At 37.1% G+C, this 20,000-nt stretch overlaps 1 protein-coding gene across 1 annotated transcript in view; it reads left to right on the top strand.

The window, feature by feature from the left end:
* The window catches only part of LOC115212782 (peptidyl-prolyl cis-trans isomerase B), a 29,267-nt gene extending 10,531 nt beyond the window's left edge, over window positions 1-18,736 (top strand). The window contains exons 3-5 of the mRNA XM_029781470.2: window positions 12,707-12,800; window positions 16,115-16,299; window positions 17,795-18,736. Of these exons, the coding sequence (XP_029637330.1) occupies window positions 12,707-12,800; window positions 16,115-16,299; window positions 17,795-17,959 (444 nt within the window). The 3' untranslated portion in view covers window positions 17,960-18,736. The remainder of the gene's footprint in view (window positions 1-12,706; window positions 12,801-16,114; window positions 16,300-17,794) is intronic.
* The last annotated feature ends 1,264 nt before the right edge of the window (window positions 18,737-20,000 follow it).

Here is a 20,000-nt window from a genome sequence, read left to right as displayed (position 1 = left end):
ATATATATATATATATATATATATATACATATGCATACAACTATATATACATATATACATACATATGCATACAAATATACATACATACACACATGCGCCTGTAGATACATATATACATACATATATACATATATGTGCACATCCATACAAACATACATTCCCATATATATTTTATCATACATATAAACATGCATGCATGCATGCACAGGGATACATGTATATACACACACCTATACACACATACCCATATGTATACACATATATATATATAGTACATAAACGTGTGTATACTCATATGTAGTTCTCATCATTTGGCTGGTGTCTTTCTGTGGATTGTTAGGATGGTAGTTCCGGGGGTTTTGTATTAATTTTTTGTTCAATTACCGTTGGTATTTTTGAATGAAGTATTCTTCCTTGGTCTTACGAAAATGCTCATTTTCTGTTCATAGTTTGAAGAAAGGGAATAGTTAAAATTTTCTTTTCCCACATTTTTCGATGTATTCACTGCAGGTTGTGTTTCTAACGGAAGGGGCCATGTATTTGTTATTTATGGACCCTTACTCTCTCATATAGTCCAATGCCCATTTCACAATGTAGTATTCTTTGCATTCGGGACATGTGGCACAGTAGATTAGGTTTCTGGATTTGCAATTCATATTTACATTTATTTTAAAGGTGTTGTTGTCTTTGAAAGTAATTTTTCTCCTTCTTCAATGTAATCACACATTCCACAGCGAGCGTCACCACATTTCTGAATTCTCTTTATTGTTTCTCTAGTTGTAAATTTTGCTTGGGTTAAGAGCTTTTTTAGGTTGGGTGCTTGACGTCTGCTATAAATTATTTTAGAACCTGTTATTAATTTGTCCATTCTTGATGATTGTTGAAGAACTGAGAGGTATCTTTTTGCAGTATTGATGATGTCGTAATTTCTTGGGTTGTCGGTGATGACAAAAGGAATGCTTATGAGTTCATTTTTATTCCTGTATGTTTGTTTTGTGCTGAGGTCTATAGCTGAGATGCTTTTCGCCTTGGTGATTAAACTATTGGATATTTTTGTTCTTTTAGAAATACTTTTAATTCTTGTAATCTTTTATCCCTTAATCCTGCATGCGTTACTATAGTGCACATTCGTTTCGCAATATTAAAGGGTATGTTTCTTTTGGTATGTGAGGGATGGGAGGAATGAAAGTTCAAATATTGGTGTGTTTCTGTAGGTTTCTAGAAGATATCTGTTTTTATGGTGTTATTTTCTTTAATTAGAAGTATGTCTAAAAAAGGTAATTCCTTTGTGTGTTGCTCCATGGTGAATGTTATTGAGGCACACACACACACACACACACATATATATTGATAGATAGATAGATAGATTGATAGATACATATACATATGTATATATATGCATAAATATATACACACACACACACACACGCACACACATATATATATATATATATATATATACATATATATATATGCATATATATATATATGCATATATATATATATACATATATATACATACACAGACACAGACACACACACACACACATATATATATAGTTGGAATTTACAAAATAAAAAAACAAAAGACGAAGACAGGTGTGTAAACAACAAACAGGTGCATTAGTTTAACGTTCAGGAAGGTGAGAAAGTTTTTTACATTTCGAGCCTACGCTCTTCAACAGAAAGGAACACGAGAAAATAAATAGAGAGAGAATAAAAAAAAATCTTTATTGGCTAGTGGTCAGTCATATATACATACATACACACGCAAACGCATACACACACACACACATTATTTGTTATGCTATTGCAAATGCAATCCGTACACATGAACATATATATGTATGTATTTGTGCGTGTATGCATATATATATATATATATATGTATGTATGTATGTATGTATGTATGTGTGTATGTATGTATGTATGTATGTATGTATGTATGTATGTACGGATTTACATTTGCTACAGTGTAAAAAATATTTATAACGTATTATATCTTTACTCCCACTTAATGGATACATTAAATTATTCAAATTTTGTATGTACCAATATATAGATCTCTCATTAAAGGAGACTTTGATGTTGCTGTTAGCTTTTGTAACTGTTAATTTTCAGTACATACGCCCAGTATTCTATAATATAATAATGTCAAAAAATATTGTTGGATCAGAAGAAAATATTTTGGCAGGATTTGACCTATAGACAATTCGGCTAAAGATGAAAGTTCAAAGTTTGCATAAGAATTCTATGGAGCTGGAACAGCTACAGCGCGGAATAACAAAAATCAAGGCCTTACTAACTCATGCTCTACAATGTTCAGAATCGCTTATCTTAGGTAAAGGGATTAATTATTGGGATTAATTATTAACGGTTGTCTTCTCCCGAGTCCTGAATCTATTGCTTTCTTAAGTCCTCATCTGCAATTAAAGCTTATTGGCCTCTCAACAAGATATATGTTTCTTTATTACCCACAAGGGGCTAAACATAGAGGGGACAAACAAGGACAGACAAACGAATTAAGTCGATTACATCGACCCCCAGTGCGTAACTGGTACTTAATTTATCGACCCCGAAAGGATGAAAGGCAAAGTCGACCTCGGCGGAATTTGAACTCAGAACGTAACGGCAAACGAAATACGGTTACGCATTTCGCCCGGCGTGCTAACGTTTCTGCCAGCTCGCATATAGTATGAATGACTACGTGGTTAGAAGTTTACTTCCCAGGCACTTGGTCCCGGGTTCAGTACAACTATGTGTTACCTTGGGCAGGTGTTTTCTAATAGAGCCCTGGGCTGACCATAGCCTAGTAAGTAGATTTAGTAGACGGAAAGGGAAAGAAGCCCGTCATATATATGTCTATATGTATATGTGCATGTATATATATATATATATATATATATATATATATATATTCACGCGCGCATGTGTGTGTGTGTGTGTGTGTGTGTGTGTGTGTCTTTGTGTTTGTTCCCCATCACCACTTAATAAGAGACTAGGGTCGATTGGTTCGTCCGAAGTCTTCAAAACGATGCCCCAGCATGGCTGCAGTCTAATGACTGAAACAAATAGAGGAGAGAAGATCTATATAGAACTTATTTTGGTGTAGGATACGGGTTGATGTACTCTGATTATAGACTCGGAATAATGAATAAAAAAGATAGTTTCGTCCAACTTCGTGTGTAATTTTATCACAACTTCGTGTGTAATTTTTGCCTGAGACCAAATATGTATCTTTTTCAGTTGGCATATTAAAGATGTGGCAGTCCACGTAGACAGAACACATACGTAGTACGTTCGTGTGTTTGTATACGTGTGTGTGTGGGGGGGGGGTATGAATTTACCTTGCTATAGGTAGAGTAAGGAGGCCTCATGGAAGTTTGGCTTTCACATAGTGTAACACGTCACCATACTATGGTGTACACGTCAACAGACAGGGCATAGTATTCACAAAAACTGTAATCAATACACACCGAAAGCATCGATTATGGTTATACTGTTGGCATACAATGACGTAAGAGTTTGCTGTTGATATTGATTGGTGATATGGAAGTATCCGTTGATTCAATTGTTTAAATTTTGTATTGAATTTCGAGTATTATTTTCGAGAGTATTACAATAGTGATAATCTACTGAGTCTTATTTCTCTGAATGTGTATAAAACTTCCTTAAAGGAATGAAAAATCATTTTTATATTCAATAAGTTGGTAAAACCAGAGAATAGATATGTTAGCATTTTCTAATTCCATTAGATCTAGTAATTAATTTGTAAAATTAAAACATAATAGAAATAAAACGGAATTTTTTTTTAGGGAATGGAAAAAAAAAGCTTTTATCTATTTTTTTTTTTTGCTCCATTTAATGGCCGTTTATTTTGTCAGAGAAATAAATTGAACACAGGGCTAAAACAAGATCGACGTGTCATTTTGTAGAAAAATGATTTCCACACAGCGAAATTCGTCAAAAATAATATATTTCTTTTGGCTCCCAGAAGAGAAATAATTTAGTAACAAGGGTAAAATTATTATATCATATTATATTATATTATATTATATTATATCTATCTATCTATCTATCTATCTATCTGTCTGTCTGTCTGTCTGTCTGTCTCCCTATGATTACGTGTGTGTGCGTGAGGAAGTGTTGTGTACCATTATATTCAAGTATACACACACACACACACACACACACACACACACACATATATATATAATATATATATATATATATTATATATATATATATTCACGCGCGCATGTGTGTGTGTGTGTGTGTGTGTGTGTGTGTGTGTCTTTGTGTTTGTTCCCCATCACCACTTAATAAGAGACTAGGGTCGATTGGTTCGTCCGAAGTCTTCAAAACGATGCCCCAGCATGGCTGCAGTCTAATGACTGAAACAAATAGAGGAGAGAAGAAGATCTATATAGAACTTATTTTGGTGTAGGATACGGGTTGATGTACTCTGATTATAGACTCGGAATAATGAATAAAAAAGATAGTTTCGTCCAACTTCGTGTGTAATTTTATCACAACTTCGTGTGTAATTTTTGCCTGAGACCAAATATGTATCTTTTTCAGTTGGCATATTAAAGATGTGGCAGTCCACGTAGACAGAACACATACGTAGTACGTTCGTGTGTTTGTATACGTGTGTGTGTGGGGGGGGGGTATGAATTTACCTTGCTATAGGTAGAGTAAGGAGGCCTCATGGAAGTTTGGCTTTCACATAGTGTAACACGTCACCATACTATGGTGTACACGTCAACAGACAGGGCATAGTATTCACAAAAACTGTAATCAATACACACCGAAAGCATCGATTATGGTTATACTGTTGGCATACAATGACGTAAGAGTTTGCTGTTGATATTGATTGGTGATATGGAAGTATCCGTTGATTCAATTGTTTAAATTTTGTATTGAATTTCGAGTATTATTTTCGAGAGTATTACAATAGTGATAATCTACTGAGTCTTATTTCTCTGAATGTGTATAAAACTTCCTTAAAGGAATGAAAAATCATTTTTATATTCAATAAGTTGGTAAAACCAGAGAATAGATATGTTAGCATTTTCTAATTCCATTAGATCTAGTAATTAATTTGTAAAATTAAAACATAATAGAAATAAAACGGAATTTTTTTTTAGGGAATGGAAAAAAAAAGCTTTTATCTATTTTTTTTTTTGCTCCATTTAATGGCCGTTTATTTTGTCAGAGAAATAAATTGAACACAGGGCTAAAACAAGATCGACGTGTCATTTTGTAGAAAAATGATTTCCACACAGCGAAATTCGTCAAAAATAATATATTTCTTTTGGCTCCCAGAAGAGAAATAATTTAGTAACAAGGGTAAAATTATTATATCATATTATATTATATTATATTATATTATATCTATCTATCTATCTATCTATCTATCTGTCTGTCTGTCTGTCTGTCTGTCTCCCTATGATTACGTGTGTGTGCGTGAGGAAGTGTTGTGTACCATTATATTCAAGTATACACACACACACACACACACACACACACACACACATATATATATATATATATATATATGAATACTCATTACGTGTGTAGTTTGTTTTTGTCATTGTCCTCAACATTCGCTCACTATTCACAGAAGCTTTTCGTTGTTGATGCCACCAAAAAAGAACAATCTAATCGTTAAAGTTGTGAAATTCCAATGATTTGTTTTGAACGATAACTGACGAGGAATTATCACGTCCATATCTTGAGTGTGAATTTCCCGTTCGTTTCTTTATCATGGTTCTGCTTATTATTTGAAAATAAGTGGCTTTCATCGCTTCTGATCTTAACAGATTGGAAGTGTTATCATGTACATTGTTTTGACTTGGTATAAAAGATGAGCTACAGCAAATAGTCTGCTCAATACCACAGATTTGCTTGTCCCTTAGTGGCTGACGATATGTGCATCTTTGATCACGAGTAGAAGCAGAGTCATGTGTTGAGAGGGATTCTCTGGGGTTTGAATAATTCACCCCTGGAAACATGGGTGTTTCGTTCTACATCCTTAAACAACCCTTATTCAGGGCTTTTTGAGCAGGATGGGCTACTCGACCAGAAGAAAATTCTAACTGGGCCCCACCTGCAAGGTCATGTGCTGTTTATCTTGATATGAGATCATCATGTCGCGCACGTATGGTTATGATGCATGTGCCTAGTGTATCCTTATCAGACGGGTAGTCGTGATGGGTATACTGGGCTTTGTATATTTTACCCCGGTGTCATTTTGATGACATGCACTGCTCTCTCACTCAATAATAATAATAATAATAATAATAATAATAATAATAATAATAGGAATACAAAAGGGTAATGTAAAAGTGATACCAGTAATACCAGTCATGATCGGGGCATTAGGGTCAATCTCATTGAAATTTCAAGACTTCCTAAAGCGGTTATAATGTGGTGTAATACAAAAATCAGCCTTGCTAGGTACTGCGCACATTTTAAGGAAAGTGTTATCTGTCTAAGATCATTGGTAGGACTTCACTGATGACTAAATACTCTGGTGCATTTTCCATATTTACTACATGACATAGTACTAATAAAAGTAACGGTGATGATAATATAGGCGCAGGCGTGGTTGTGAGATTAAGAAGCCTGCCTCTCAATCATGTGGTCTTGGGTTGTCTCACTGCGCAGTACCTTGGGCAAGTGTCTCCTATTATAGTCCCTAGCTGACCAAAGCTTTGTGTGTGGATTTGGCGGACGGAAACAAAAGTCCCCAGTCATACACACAAGTGTGTGTGTTGTGTTTGTCACACACCAACGCCTAAAACCGATATTGGTTTGTTTGCGTTCCCGTACTCCAGCGTTTCAGCAAACAAGACCAAAAGAATCGACTAAACTCTTCAAGGCGCTGTCCCAGCATCGCTGCTGCCCAATGACTGACACAAGTAGAAGACAAAAGAAAATATATTCTATTTAGGCCAAATTACAGAAGTCATCGGACGACAGAAATTAGAATATGTGACTATAACGGGCTTTTTTAACAATGTTTTCTATTCTTTATTACCCACAAGCGGCTAAACATAGAGGGGACAGACAAGGACAGACATAGGTATTAAGTCGATTACATCGACCCCAGTGCGTAACTGGTACTTAATTTATCAACCCCGAAAGGATGAAAGGTAAAGTCGACCTCGGCGGAATTTGAACTCAGAACGTAGCGGCAGACGAAATACCTATTTCTTTATTACCCACAAGGGGCTAAACACAGAGGGGACAAACAAGAACAGACAAAGGTATTAAGTCGATTACATCGACCCCAATGCGTAACTGGTACTTAATTTATCAATCCCGAAAGGATGAAAGGTAAAGTCGACCTCGGCGGAATTTGAACTCAGAACGTAGCGGCAGACGAAATACCTATTTCTTTATTACCCACAAGGGGCTAAACACAGAGGGGACAAACAAGAACAGACAAAGGTATTAAGTCGATTACATCGACCCCAATGCGTAACTGGTACTTAATTTATCAACCCCGAAAGGATGAAAGGCAAAGTCGACCTTGGCGGAATTTGAACCCACAGCGTAACGGCAGACGAAATACCGCTAAGTATTTCGCTTGGCGTGCTAACGTTTCTGCCAGCTCGCCGCCTTATCTTTTTTAACAATATTTCCGACGTTGATGAAGTGTGATGGTTGCAACTGAAAATAATAATCGATTATAGTTTGCCGGTCGCTTACCTTTTACTTTGACAGTAAACTCAATGTTATACTTATATCTTACAAGTGTCTGATAGGACGTCGACAACAAAGATTAACATCTTGCTTTGATAAATACACGTTTATCGACAAATTTGTATTCTCTGTTTGAATAATTTATTCAATCATTCTAATATAAAAACTCACCCATGAATATCTGCAACATCTGTCTTTAGGGAAGGGCGCGACAGGGGCAAGCTGATGCATAGCTAATGAAAGCTGTTACCGTCTGGTTTTCTGTGTCACTCACAACGGATTTCTTATTTTCGCCAACGCGGCAGTAGACTCAGCAGTAAACGTGGCAGCTAAACGTGGTGCATGTGATTGAAATTCTCATTTTGTTTTTCTTTCTTTCTTCTTTCTTTCTTTCTTTCTTTCTGTCATCTATGGTGATCCCGTGGCAAAGAGCGCAATAATGGTTTCAAATTTTGGCACAGGGCCAGTCTTTTGGGGGAGGGGAGTGAGCCGTTTACATCAACACCAGTACTCAACTGGTACTTATTTTACTGACCTCGAAAGGATGAAAGGCAAAGTCGACCCCTCGGTGGAATTTGAACTCAGAATGTAAATACGGACGAAATGCTGTTAAGCATTTGACCAGGTGCGGTATGATTCTGCCAGCTCGCCATCTTTAGGCAAATAAAGACATAATAAAACTTCTTTTTTAATTTTAGCACAAGGCCAGCAATTTTGAGGGGAGAGGTTGAGTCGATTACATCGACTCCAGTACTTGATCAGTACTTCATTTTATCGACCTCGGAGGGATGAAAAGGAAAGTCGACACCGGTGGAATTTCAACAAAGAATGTAATGAGTCGGAATAAATACCGCTCGACATTTCGTTCGACTCTAACAATTCTGCCAACTCGCCTCCTCAAAAGAATAATAATCCATTTTGATATAGGTACAAGTCCTGAAATTTTGAGGGAGAGAGCAAGTCGATTACACCGACCCCAGTGCTCAACTGGTACTTATTTTATCGACTCCGAACGGATGAAAGGCAAAGTCGATCCCCGTAGAATTTGAACTCAGAACGTAAAGCTGGAAGAAATTTCCGGTGTGCTAACGATTCTGCGAGCTCACTTTTATAATAATAATAATAATAATAATAATAATAATAATAATAATAGTAATTTTTTTCAAATTTTGTGGCTGGCGATATGTGCAACTTGGTTCACAAGCAGAAGTAGTCGGGGAGAATCATAATAATAATGATAAACGCCCTGATGTACCAGGCAGTGGCTCTCATGGCTTCTGATCTTAACTGATTGGAAGTGTTATCATGCACATTGTTTTGTCTTGGTATAAAAGATGGGCTACAGCAAATATTCTGCTCAATACCGCAGATTTGCTTGTCAGTTGCTTGACCTTAATCAGTTGAGCATGTCCCTTAGTGATTGACGATATGTGCATCTCTGATCACGAGTAGAAGTAGTGGGGGAGCATCATAGCCATGTGTTGAGAGGAATTTTTTGGGGTTTGAATAATTCACCCCTGGAAACATGGGTGTTTTGTTCAACATCCTTAAACAAGCCTTATTCAGGGACCTTTTGAGCGGGATGGGTTACTCGATCTGAAGAAAATTCTAACTGGGCTCCACCTGCAAGGTCATGTGCTGTTTATCTTGATATGAGATCACCATGTCGCGCACATATTGTTGTGATGCATGTGCCTGGGGTACCCTTATCAGACGGGTAGTCATGATGGGTATACTGGGCTTCGTATATTTTACCCCAGTGTCACTTCGATGGCATGCTCTGCTCGCTCACTCAATAATAATAATAATAATAATAATAATAGAAGAAGAAGAAGAAGAAACAACAACAATAATAATAATGATAATAATGGTTTCAAATTTTGTCACAAGAGCAGTCATTTTGGGGGAGGGGATGTGTCGATTACATCGGCCCCAGTATTCAACTGGAACTTATTTTATCGACCCCAAAAGGATGAAAGGAAAAGTCGACCTCGGCGGAATTTGAACTCAGAACGTAGCGACGGGTGAAGTACCGCTAAGCATTTAGTCCAGCGCGCTAGCGATTCTGCCAGCTCACCAACTTATGCTACTACTACTACTACTACTACTACTACTACTACTACTACTACTGCTGCTGCTGCTGCTGCTGCTGCTGCTACTACTACTACTACTACTACTACTACTACTACTACTACTACTACTACTACTACTAATAATAATAATAATAATAATAATATCAGTGGTATTATAACAATACTCCGGAAGGTGCTCGAAACACAAGAGGTGTTACCTTAGTTCACTGGTAGGGAACAGCTGACACTGTAGTACAGCTCCAGCGTTAGAAGCTGTGCAAAGACAATAAATAATAATAATAATAATAATGATAATAATAATAATATTAATAATAATAATAATAATGATAATAATAGCAACAACAATAACAACAACAACAACAACAACAACAACAACAACAACAGCAACAACAACAACAACAACAACAACAACAACAACAATGATGATGATAATAATAATAAAAATGCTGCCTTAGATATTCTTTCAAGCACAGAAAAAGCTAAGTACATGAAAACCCGTGCTAAAACTGCTGCCTCAACTATTCTTACTGATAAATGGCAAGAAAAACCACTCAATGACAAATACCCAAAGAGAGCTAATAATGCCGTTGTTGACAAAGTCCTTACCCGTCAATGGTTAGTGTCTTGTGACTTAAAATCAGAAACAGAAGGGTTTATCATAGTAGCCCAAGATCAATGCCTACCTACAAGGAGCTACCAGGCCACGATATTAAAGTAGCCCAACTTGTCGTGTATGTAAACAACAAAATGAAACCATTGATCATGTTGTCTCCGCGTGCAGTCTTCTTGCGCCTAAAGAGTATCTCAACAGACATGATAGAGCAACACAATATATTCACGGGGTAATTTGAAAAAACCTTGGCCTGCCTCATGATAAAAACTATTGGGAACACAAACCACCTCCAGTGCTTGAAAATGATCACATCTTTCTCCTCTGGAACTTCACCGTTCAAACTGACAGAAAGATAGATGCGAATATGCCAGACATTATATTAAAAGACTTCAGACAAAATCATGCCTCCTCGTTGATTTGACTGTCCCAATCGACATAAATGTATCTTTCAAGATCTACCAAAAACTGAGCAAGTATAAAGATCTTGAAATAGAAATTGGCAAAATGTGAAACCTCAAGATTAAAACAATACCTGTTGTCATAGGTACCCTAGGAATGGTAGCAAAAGGGGCTGTTTGTTACCTAGCCCATATACCAGGAAACCCCAAAATAGCAGAAATTGAAAAGATAATGCCTATGGGAATTGCCCATATCCTATGTAAAATACTGTCTGAGTAATCTCAAATTTTAAAACAATCTTATAATTTTCTTATGTTTTCTTAAACATTCTCTAGAACAATACGATGTGCAAATCCAAATATATGACACCCTAGGCATAACACGAATATGAACTTGTAACTTGTTCTCTCTTGAGGTCTCTGGGTGAGACTTGGAGTCAATTTGTACAAATACGAAGCAAAGGTCAAACAAATAATAATAATAATAATAATAATAATAATAATAATATAATAATAATGGTTTCAAATTTTTCCACAAGGGCAGCCATTTTAGGGGAGGGGATGTGTCGATTACATCAATCCCAGTTTTTCGCTAGGTACATAATTTATTGACCACAAAAGGATAAAAGGCAAAGTCGACCTCGGCGGAATTTGAACTCAGAACGTAGCGACGGGCGAAATACCTATTTCTTTACTACCCACAAGGGGCTAAGCACAGAGAGGACAAACAGGGACAGACAAACGGATTAAGTCGATTACATCGACACCAGTGCGTAACTAGTACTTCATTTATCGACTCCGAAAGGATGAAAGGCAGAGTCGACCTCGGCGGAATTTGAACTCAGAACGTAGCGGCAGACGAAATAGTGCTAAGCATTTCGCCCGGCGTGCTAACGTCTCTGCCAGCTCGCCGCCTTAATAATAATAATAATAATAAATAATGATAATGATAATAATAATAATAATAATAATAATCTTTCTACTAAAGGCACAAATCGAATACATCGACCCCAGTACTCAACTGGTACTTATTTTATCGACCCCGAAATGATGAAAGGTCAAGTTAACTCCTGGTGGAGCTCGAACAGATACCATGATAATAATGGCTTCTTTTTTAGGCACAAGTTCAACAGTTTTAAAGGGAAGGAATATTTGAGGCCGTCGACCCCAGTACTTGACAAATGCTTCAGTTTATCGACCCCGGAGGGAAGAGGAACAAAGTTAACCTCTACTGCATTTGAACTCTAAATGTAAAGAGCCAGAACAAATGCATTTTGTCCGACGCCCTATTTTGCCAGCCGCCCTGATAATTGTTGACAATTTAGACGCAGCGCAAGGAATTTTGAAGTAAGGGAGTTAATCGATACCGTCGATCTTAGTACTTGACTGATACTTTATTTCATTCACTCCTCCAAAAGATGTGTTACATTAAAATTGATTTCATCTATCTATCTGTCTATCTATCTATCTATCTATCTATCTATCTATCTATCTATCTATTTATTTTTGTGTATGTGTACGTATACGTGTGTGTGCGCACGTGTATGTGTAGAATGACGCGACGCATCAACCTCGGGATAGGCTCGCGGAATGCATACATACATACTTACATACATACATACATACATACATACATACATACATACATACATACATACATACATTGATTACATTGACCCCAGTGCGTAACTGATAGTTATTTCCCCGATCCAGAAAGGATGAAAAGCAGAACGACCCTGGCGGAATTTGAACTCAGAACATAAGGATAAACGTATAACAACAACAGTAATTTTCTTTTTATAATATTGATAATAAAATTGGTATATCATCATAATTTACACACCATATTGATGGGAATTATTGCACTATATTTTCTTTTCTTTTTAAAGACCAAACTTCATTACAAGAATACGAAAATTCATCGTGTCGTGGTAGACTTCCTCATTCAAATGGGTGATGTGACAACAGGTGACGGTACTGGTGGTAAGTACTTGATCAATTATATATATCTTTCTAATTAAAGTATGATAATAGTCGCACTACACGAAGCAGTTGTTTGCCAAAGCTCTTTCGTTGCTACTAACAACCTTTTCAATGACTATTGACTTTGTCCGTTATAGAGGCCTCGCTTTTCGGCTTGAGATCTTGTCGCGTGCGTGTCTGCATGCCAGCGTGCGTGTATGCTTATGTATGTATGTATGTATGTATGTATGTATGTATGTATGTATGTATGTATGTATGCATGCATGCATGTATGTATGTATGTATGCATGTATGTATGTATGTACGTATGTATGTATGTATGTGTCAATTGTATCGGCATAATAACTCTCACTAGACACAGCAAAATTTGTTTCAACATGCGAATTCGCATAAAGAATCTTGCAAACAAGATACAGAAACGAAGTGAATTAGCATGTTATGGGAGAAATTCTAAGCACTAACACTCACTACCTTGTGAGTGCCTTTTTGGTAAAGGAAAAGGCTAGAGGAGTCAACTTCGACAGCAAACCAAGAAATGGAGTCCCCCAGTTGATCTTGTGTCGTTTTTTACACCATTTTGACCACTTTCATGCGATTTACTCAGGAGAAGGCAACTCTAATGTAAAACCTACAACTTGCTGGTGTCTGCAACCGTCTTAGACCGCTGAGCCACTGGGATCAGACGTCCAAGTCTAAAGAGCGGGGATCGGACTGCATGGAATGACTCTCAGTATAAAACTACTAAGAGCAAAGGAGAAGAAAAAGCTCTGCAGCGTCAAGGATCGATTTATATAACTGCTTAACGGCATGCTTCTCTTTCTCATGATCATCAGACGTGAAGAAACTGCCATCGATTACACTAGTAGATCGTGTAGTGTGATGGAGGGAAAGGACAACAGGAAAAGAAGCAAACGGGAGAAAGAAATACAAAAGGCCTTACCTGTTGACTTCGGCGGGATGAGCGATCACTCTCAAGAAATAAAGACGTCTTTGCTCGCTGCCGTCTCTGCTTGAACTGCCCACACGTGCTTCCTGCCCACGCATGCCCCGTGACTGTGCCACAGGTCCCTGCAGTCTTCACTTCCGTCTACCTCATCTGCAATCCCCTCCACCAACACCACATAGCTCATCACAGCCCATAACACCACAACATCAAAGATTGTACATTGCGGAGGACAATAGGAAATATTTATTGTTGTTTCGTAATATTTATTGTGTATGTAAGGCGGCGAGTTGGCAGAACCGTTAGCACGCCGGACAAACTTACGTGGCGGCATTTTTTCCGGCTTTACGTTCTAAGTCCAAATTCCATTAAGGTCAACTTTGCCTTTCCTCCTTTGGAGATTGTTTAAATAATTACCAATTGAGTATTGGGGTCGATGTAATCGATTAAGCTTTGCCTTCTTGGAAAAGATTAAGAGCACAGAAAGCTAAAACGAATACTTTCTTAGGCAGTCTTCCGAGGCACCAGCAAATTTACTATTTCGACGCTTGTTGTCAAACCTGATAATTGACACTATATAATTGTCGAGTGTTTCCTTTTGTTTAGTCCACAATTATTTTTTAATTTTTATTCCAGACGGAAAGCATTAGCAATGACCCTTTATAGGTTTTTTTTGAGACCAGTAGGATGGTGGGAGAAAGGTATCCTAAAACGGGAGACCTTATCCGATAGCTTGCAACAGAGTGGATTTGCTCAAAGATGGTTGGTAATGGTAGTGGTGGTGGTGGTAGTGACAAAGTTAAACCGGGTGATAAATTACGTCTTCCACCCAAGTAGGCCACGGAGGGATTTGAACTCAGAACACAGAGAATTTGAACGAATACCGTAAGGATTCCGGTTCAGCGTTCTTATACTTCCGCCAATCTGCTGTCCTGGATTGATACTTATTAATTGACTCCGAAAAGATGAAAAGTAAAGTTGACCTCGGTAGTATTTTAACTCAAAGCGCAAATATTGCAAGACATTCGGTCCAACGTTCTTTCTACAGTATTATATATATGTGTTGAAGAGAATATATAAAACAACTGAAATTTTGTAACAACTGAAATTTTGTAACATCCTCAAATATTTCAATAAGATGATAACATTAAATTAGTTCTTGTTATTTTTTTATTATTAAAATGGTTGATTGATAATAATATCCATAAAAGTATCTATTAAAATGAAAGAGCTTTTGCATTGAAAGCTATACAAGCCATCGAAATGGATGCCGTTGCATAGTACCAAAGATCCCGATTTCTCCATCTGGAATAAGGACCCAGTTCTGCAACAGCTTAGCTGTACATGGCCCACAACTTTTCAACATTCAGCCGACCAGCCTCAAAAATCTGCAAGGTTTAGATGTGAAACATTTGGACACATTTTTATCTAATGTACCAGACAAACTCACATTGCAGCAAGAAACACAAGGAAGAAGCCTTCTATCTAACTTGCTACTTCAATAGATATAGTTCCAAAGAGAGGGTCGGGAAATGAATGTTAAATAAAAATCCCTCACAGTAAATGAGGTACCCCAGCATGGCCAAGGTCTCTGGCTGAAACCAGTAAAAGTAAAAACAAAAACTACTAGTTGTGTTCATCAAGTGAACTTTATATGTATTCCATGTTCTTACAAATTGTCTAACTTCTTAAACAATGAGCAGTCATTAAGGAGTGGCACATGATTCAGTTTCTCTCATTATACTTATTTTTACCAACTAGCTATTTTGCTTATTGCAAGATCAGTGACTGGTTGGCACTTATTTTTCTATTGCCAGCTGGAGCGAACTACCGCTATCTCTAGCAGACGAGTATCCACCAATCAGGGTGAACACAAATTACTCGAAACCATACGGTCTGGTGGCCGTAAGATGGTAGGGTTCGCTTCCCTGCTTGCAATATATATCGGGTGCAGGTTGCATCGATAACTAGCTGGAGGAAGTGTCCCCATGGGGTTAAAATGGTAGTAACGTCGGATCCTACGGAACAGCCATATTGAAGTGACGATAAACATTACTTATCAGTATAGTTACCGCTTTCGTCTCTTATAGAGATTTTCTAACTATCTACTTCATTTATTTTTGATTTCTCTTCTGTCTTGCTATCAAGGACATTGTCCCAGTGATCCTCTTAAAAAGTTTTTTGAGTCTGGAGGTTATATTGTAAACTTGTACGTAACTCTTAGATTATTTAGTGTTTCTTTTTTCAGTGTTATCTCTAAAAATCTAATGATTTGCTGATTATACTTTCCTTTGTTACATAAAGAATGTCTATTGTTCTGAGTACAAACATTTGCAAAACTTCTTTTACATAAATTTATTTGTTATTTTAGGTAAAAGTATTTATGGAGACACCTTCGATGATGAAGAATTCACATTAAGTCATGATAGTGCTGGTATTATTTCCATGGCAAACCATGGCAAAAATACAAATGGTTCTCAATTCTTCCTTTTGTTACAAAAAGCAAGATGGTTGGATGGAAAACATCTTGTCTTCGGTAAATTGTTGAAAGGATACGTAAGTGGAAATTTTTTTGTACTTTATTAAATACTCGGCTTTGTCCACTTTTTAAAGGAAATCTTTTTTCTTGCAAGCTCATCTCTTCTCTCGATAATAGTCATAGAAAAGGCTGTAATAAAATAACTATATTAAAAAACACACACACATATATTAACTGTCAAGGCATAGCTTACCTTGCTCTTTTCAAATCTGTTTTTAGTATACAACCTTATCATCTAATAACAGTATGTACTAGCTGTGTGAAGGCGGCGAGCTGGTAGAATTGTTAGCATGCTGGGCAAAATGCTTAGCAGCATTTCCTCCGTCTCTACGTTCTGAGTTCAACTTACGCCGAGGTTGACTTTGTTTTTCATCCTTTCGGAGTCGATAAAATAAGTGCCAGTTGAGCACTGGGGTCGATGTAGTCAACTTACCCTCTCCTCCGAAATTGCTGGCCTTGTGTCAAAATTTGAGGCCAATATTTATTGGCGGCGTACTATGTCTATTAGAAAGGGCACATGCTCAAGTGGTTAGGGTGTTGTACTCACGAATGTGAAATTCTGGTTTCGATTCCCAGACTGGGTAAGGTGTTGTGTTCTTGAACAACATACTTAACCTCACATTGCTTTGCGATCACTTCTAACATCTGACGTGTGGCAATGTCGATATGATGGTGTGTGTGATCAAATACATAACATAAACATTTGACAACTATGTACAAATCATCTGTGAAGGTTGTTTAGTAAGAGACTGCGGAACCCTAATCTGTTGTCACGGCAGTAAAGTCCACGACTGTCGATTAAAACGAACGATTTAAACATTAAAATGAGGTGCACTGTGCATTCCTTTCTACTATAGCCACAAAGCCTGAAATTTTGTGGGAGGGGGCTAGTCGATTACATTGACCTAGTGTTCAACTGGTTCTGTTTTACCGACCCTGAAAGGATGACAAGCAAAGTCGACCCCTGTAGCATTTGAACTCAGATCGTAAAGTCGGAAGAAATGCCGCCAAGCATTTTTTCCAGAGCGGTAACGATTCTACCTGACCAAGCCTTAACCAGTAATTATATATTAATAGGCGGCGAGCTGGCAGAATCGTTAGCACGCCGGACGAAATGCGTAGCAGTATTTCGTCTGCCGCTACGTTCTGAGTTCAAATTCCGCCGAGGTCGACTTTGCCTTTCATCCTTTGGGAATCGATAAACTAAGTACCAGTTATGCACTGGGATCGATGTAATCGACTTAATCCGTTTGTCTGTCCTTGTTTGTCCCCCTCTGTGTTTAGCCCCTTGTGGGTAGTAAAGAAGTAAGTAATTATATATTAAAACTGCACTTCATTTTTGAATTTATATTTACTTTTGTTTAAAACTACTACCAATGCTACATGTTACAAAATTGTTTCGTCGATATTATTTACTTCAGAAGACCATTATTCCCATCACATTCATTATCAGAAAATTCTTGAAATATTTTCCTTATTCTATCTTTTTCATTTTTATATTTCTATTTCTAGGATTTTATGAGAAAGATTGCTGCAATCAAAACTGATGCCAGTAATTCACCTACTAAGAGAATCAAGATCGTCGATTGTGGTTCTGAGGAAGTAACAAAACCAGTTTGTCTCACTGAAAGTCAGAGAGAGGCAGCCACTGATATAGATATTGATATCATCGTATAAATTGTTATTATTGTTTTTCTTTAGCAAAAATCAAGCAAAATTTCGTATTTCTTCTCATTCTTTCCACCTTATCATTTCCTTCAACATATTTTGCCGCTGCACTTTCTCACTTCCAGTTTTATTCCTTCGATGATAATTTGGCAAAATGTTAACGAAGAGACAAGCCTTTTGCGAGAACAAACAAATAAGAACTGTCTCAACAAAACCATTAAAAATGCCACCCATATTTATATATGTAACATATATATGTAATATATATAGTATATCTTGTGTGTTCACGGTGGAACGTCGGCAGAAAACTAATTATATAAACTAGTGTTTATCATAATTTCTCATATATATATTATATGATCGAACGCCACGCATCCTTTTCTAAGTAAGTTTTATATATATATATATATATATATAGGTGGAGTTTTTGTTGAATATTGCGTAGCAGCGATGAACTCAGAACAAACCAAAATGTGACACCGCTTAATTCCGCAGTTTTATATGTTATTCATCAACAACGTTGCTTGTTCTATTTTATTTTCTCATTACACTCAAACAACTTTTGTAAACTTTTCTTTTTGATTTTGATTTTCTGTTTTGTATTTCTGATCTTAAATGTTATTTACTTCTTAATTAGAGAAAAATATTAATCTCCAAATTTGGTATTTTAATTTAATTAAGCGCCACTCACCATACCATGTGTATGAAAAAAGTAAAATAAACGTTTATAGATCAAGTAATCAAGAGTATTTTATAATTAATATAATTATTGCTTACTAACTACAATCATCGGTATTGTTATTATATCCTTCTTCTGGATCTTTATGTTCTGTGTTCAAATCTTCCCCCACCTCAGGTCAACTTCGCTTTTCATCCGATAAAATAAAGTGCTGAAGTATTGGGAGCGAGGAAATATACCGTAAATCCTCGAGTACAATCCGCATTTTTTCCCAAAATTTAATGGTCAGAATCCCTAGTGCGTACTATATACGAGGTTAAAAATGAAAATTATTTTCTAAGCAGTGTCCGAGTCTCTATTTGCTGTCAGACACAAATTTTGTGATGTCGGGCGCGAAAATACCTTAAGCTAAGCCTGAAAGCAATGAAGTCATAAAAGAATCATCCATAACTTGCAATAAGCAACATTTATTAAACGTTATTACTGCTATTTCTTTATTTTCTGCAAACAAAATGCACAAAAAAGCTACACATTTGCATTATGTTATATATACAATAGTAATAAAGGACGTTATCGTATACATTTTTACAAACCAAGGACGTTATATAGACCTCCTTGACTCAAGTTGGAGAAGGGGTGCGTATTATACACAAGGTTTAGGTTTTTCAGTGGTACAGCCTCCTAAAAATCCCCTGCATATTATACCCAAGAGCGGACTATACTCGAGGATTTACGGTACTTGTCCACCTCTCCTCGCATAGCTTAGGGGTTAGGGTATTGGACTCCTTGACCGGGTGACGCATTGTGTTCATGAGCAAAATACTTGCTCTCATGTGCTCCAGTCCACTCAACTGGCAATAATTGGTAGTCCTGCGACGGGCCGGCATCCCGTCCAGTGGGTAAATATATATTACACGACGGAAACCGGAAACCAGCTTTTATGAGTACATAGGGTTCGGGAAGGATTTTTTATCTGTTATCTTTTGATAATCGATCTAAGTACTACCATGTCCTAATTTGTGATCTGTGAAAGTATGAGAAATCATTATAACTGGAGCAGACGCGTAGACAGATTCTAAAGACAAAAAGTGAAAAAAAAAAGTAAAGTTCCTTTCCGAGTCCTAAGGGCCAGTTTCCCGGTTTCCATTCCCCACCTGGACGAAACACTAGTTCATTGCAGTATTGCTCATTTTTACCAGCTGAGTGGATTGGAGCAACAGGAGATGATGTGTTTTGCTCAAGAACACAACGCTCACCCGGTCCAGTAATCGAAACCAGAATCTTACGATCATGACTCTAATACTCTAACCACTAAGCCACAAGCCTCCACAAAGTAATGAAGAGCGAGCATTTAGAAAAGAGGCGCCGTGA

The sequence above is a fragment of the Octopus sinensis genome, linkage group LG6 (genome assembly GCF_006345805.1).
Source record: "Octopus sinensis linkage group LG6, ASM634580v1, whole genome shotgun sequence".
Classification (NCBI taxonomy): Eukaryota; Metazoa; Mollusca; class Cephalopoda; order Octopoda; family Octopodidae; genus Octopus; species Octopus sinensis.
This window is presented reverse-complemented; position numbering and strand designations above follow the sequence as displayed.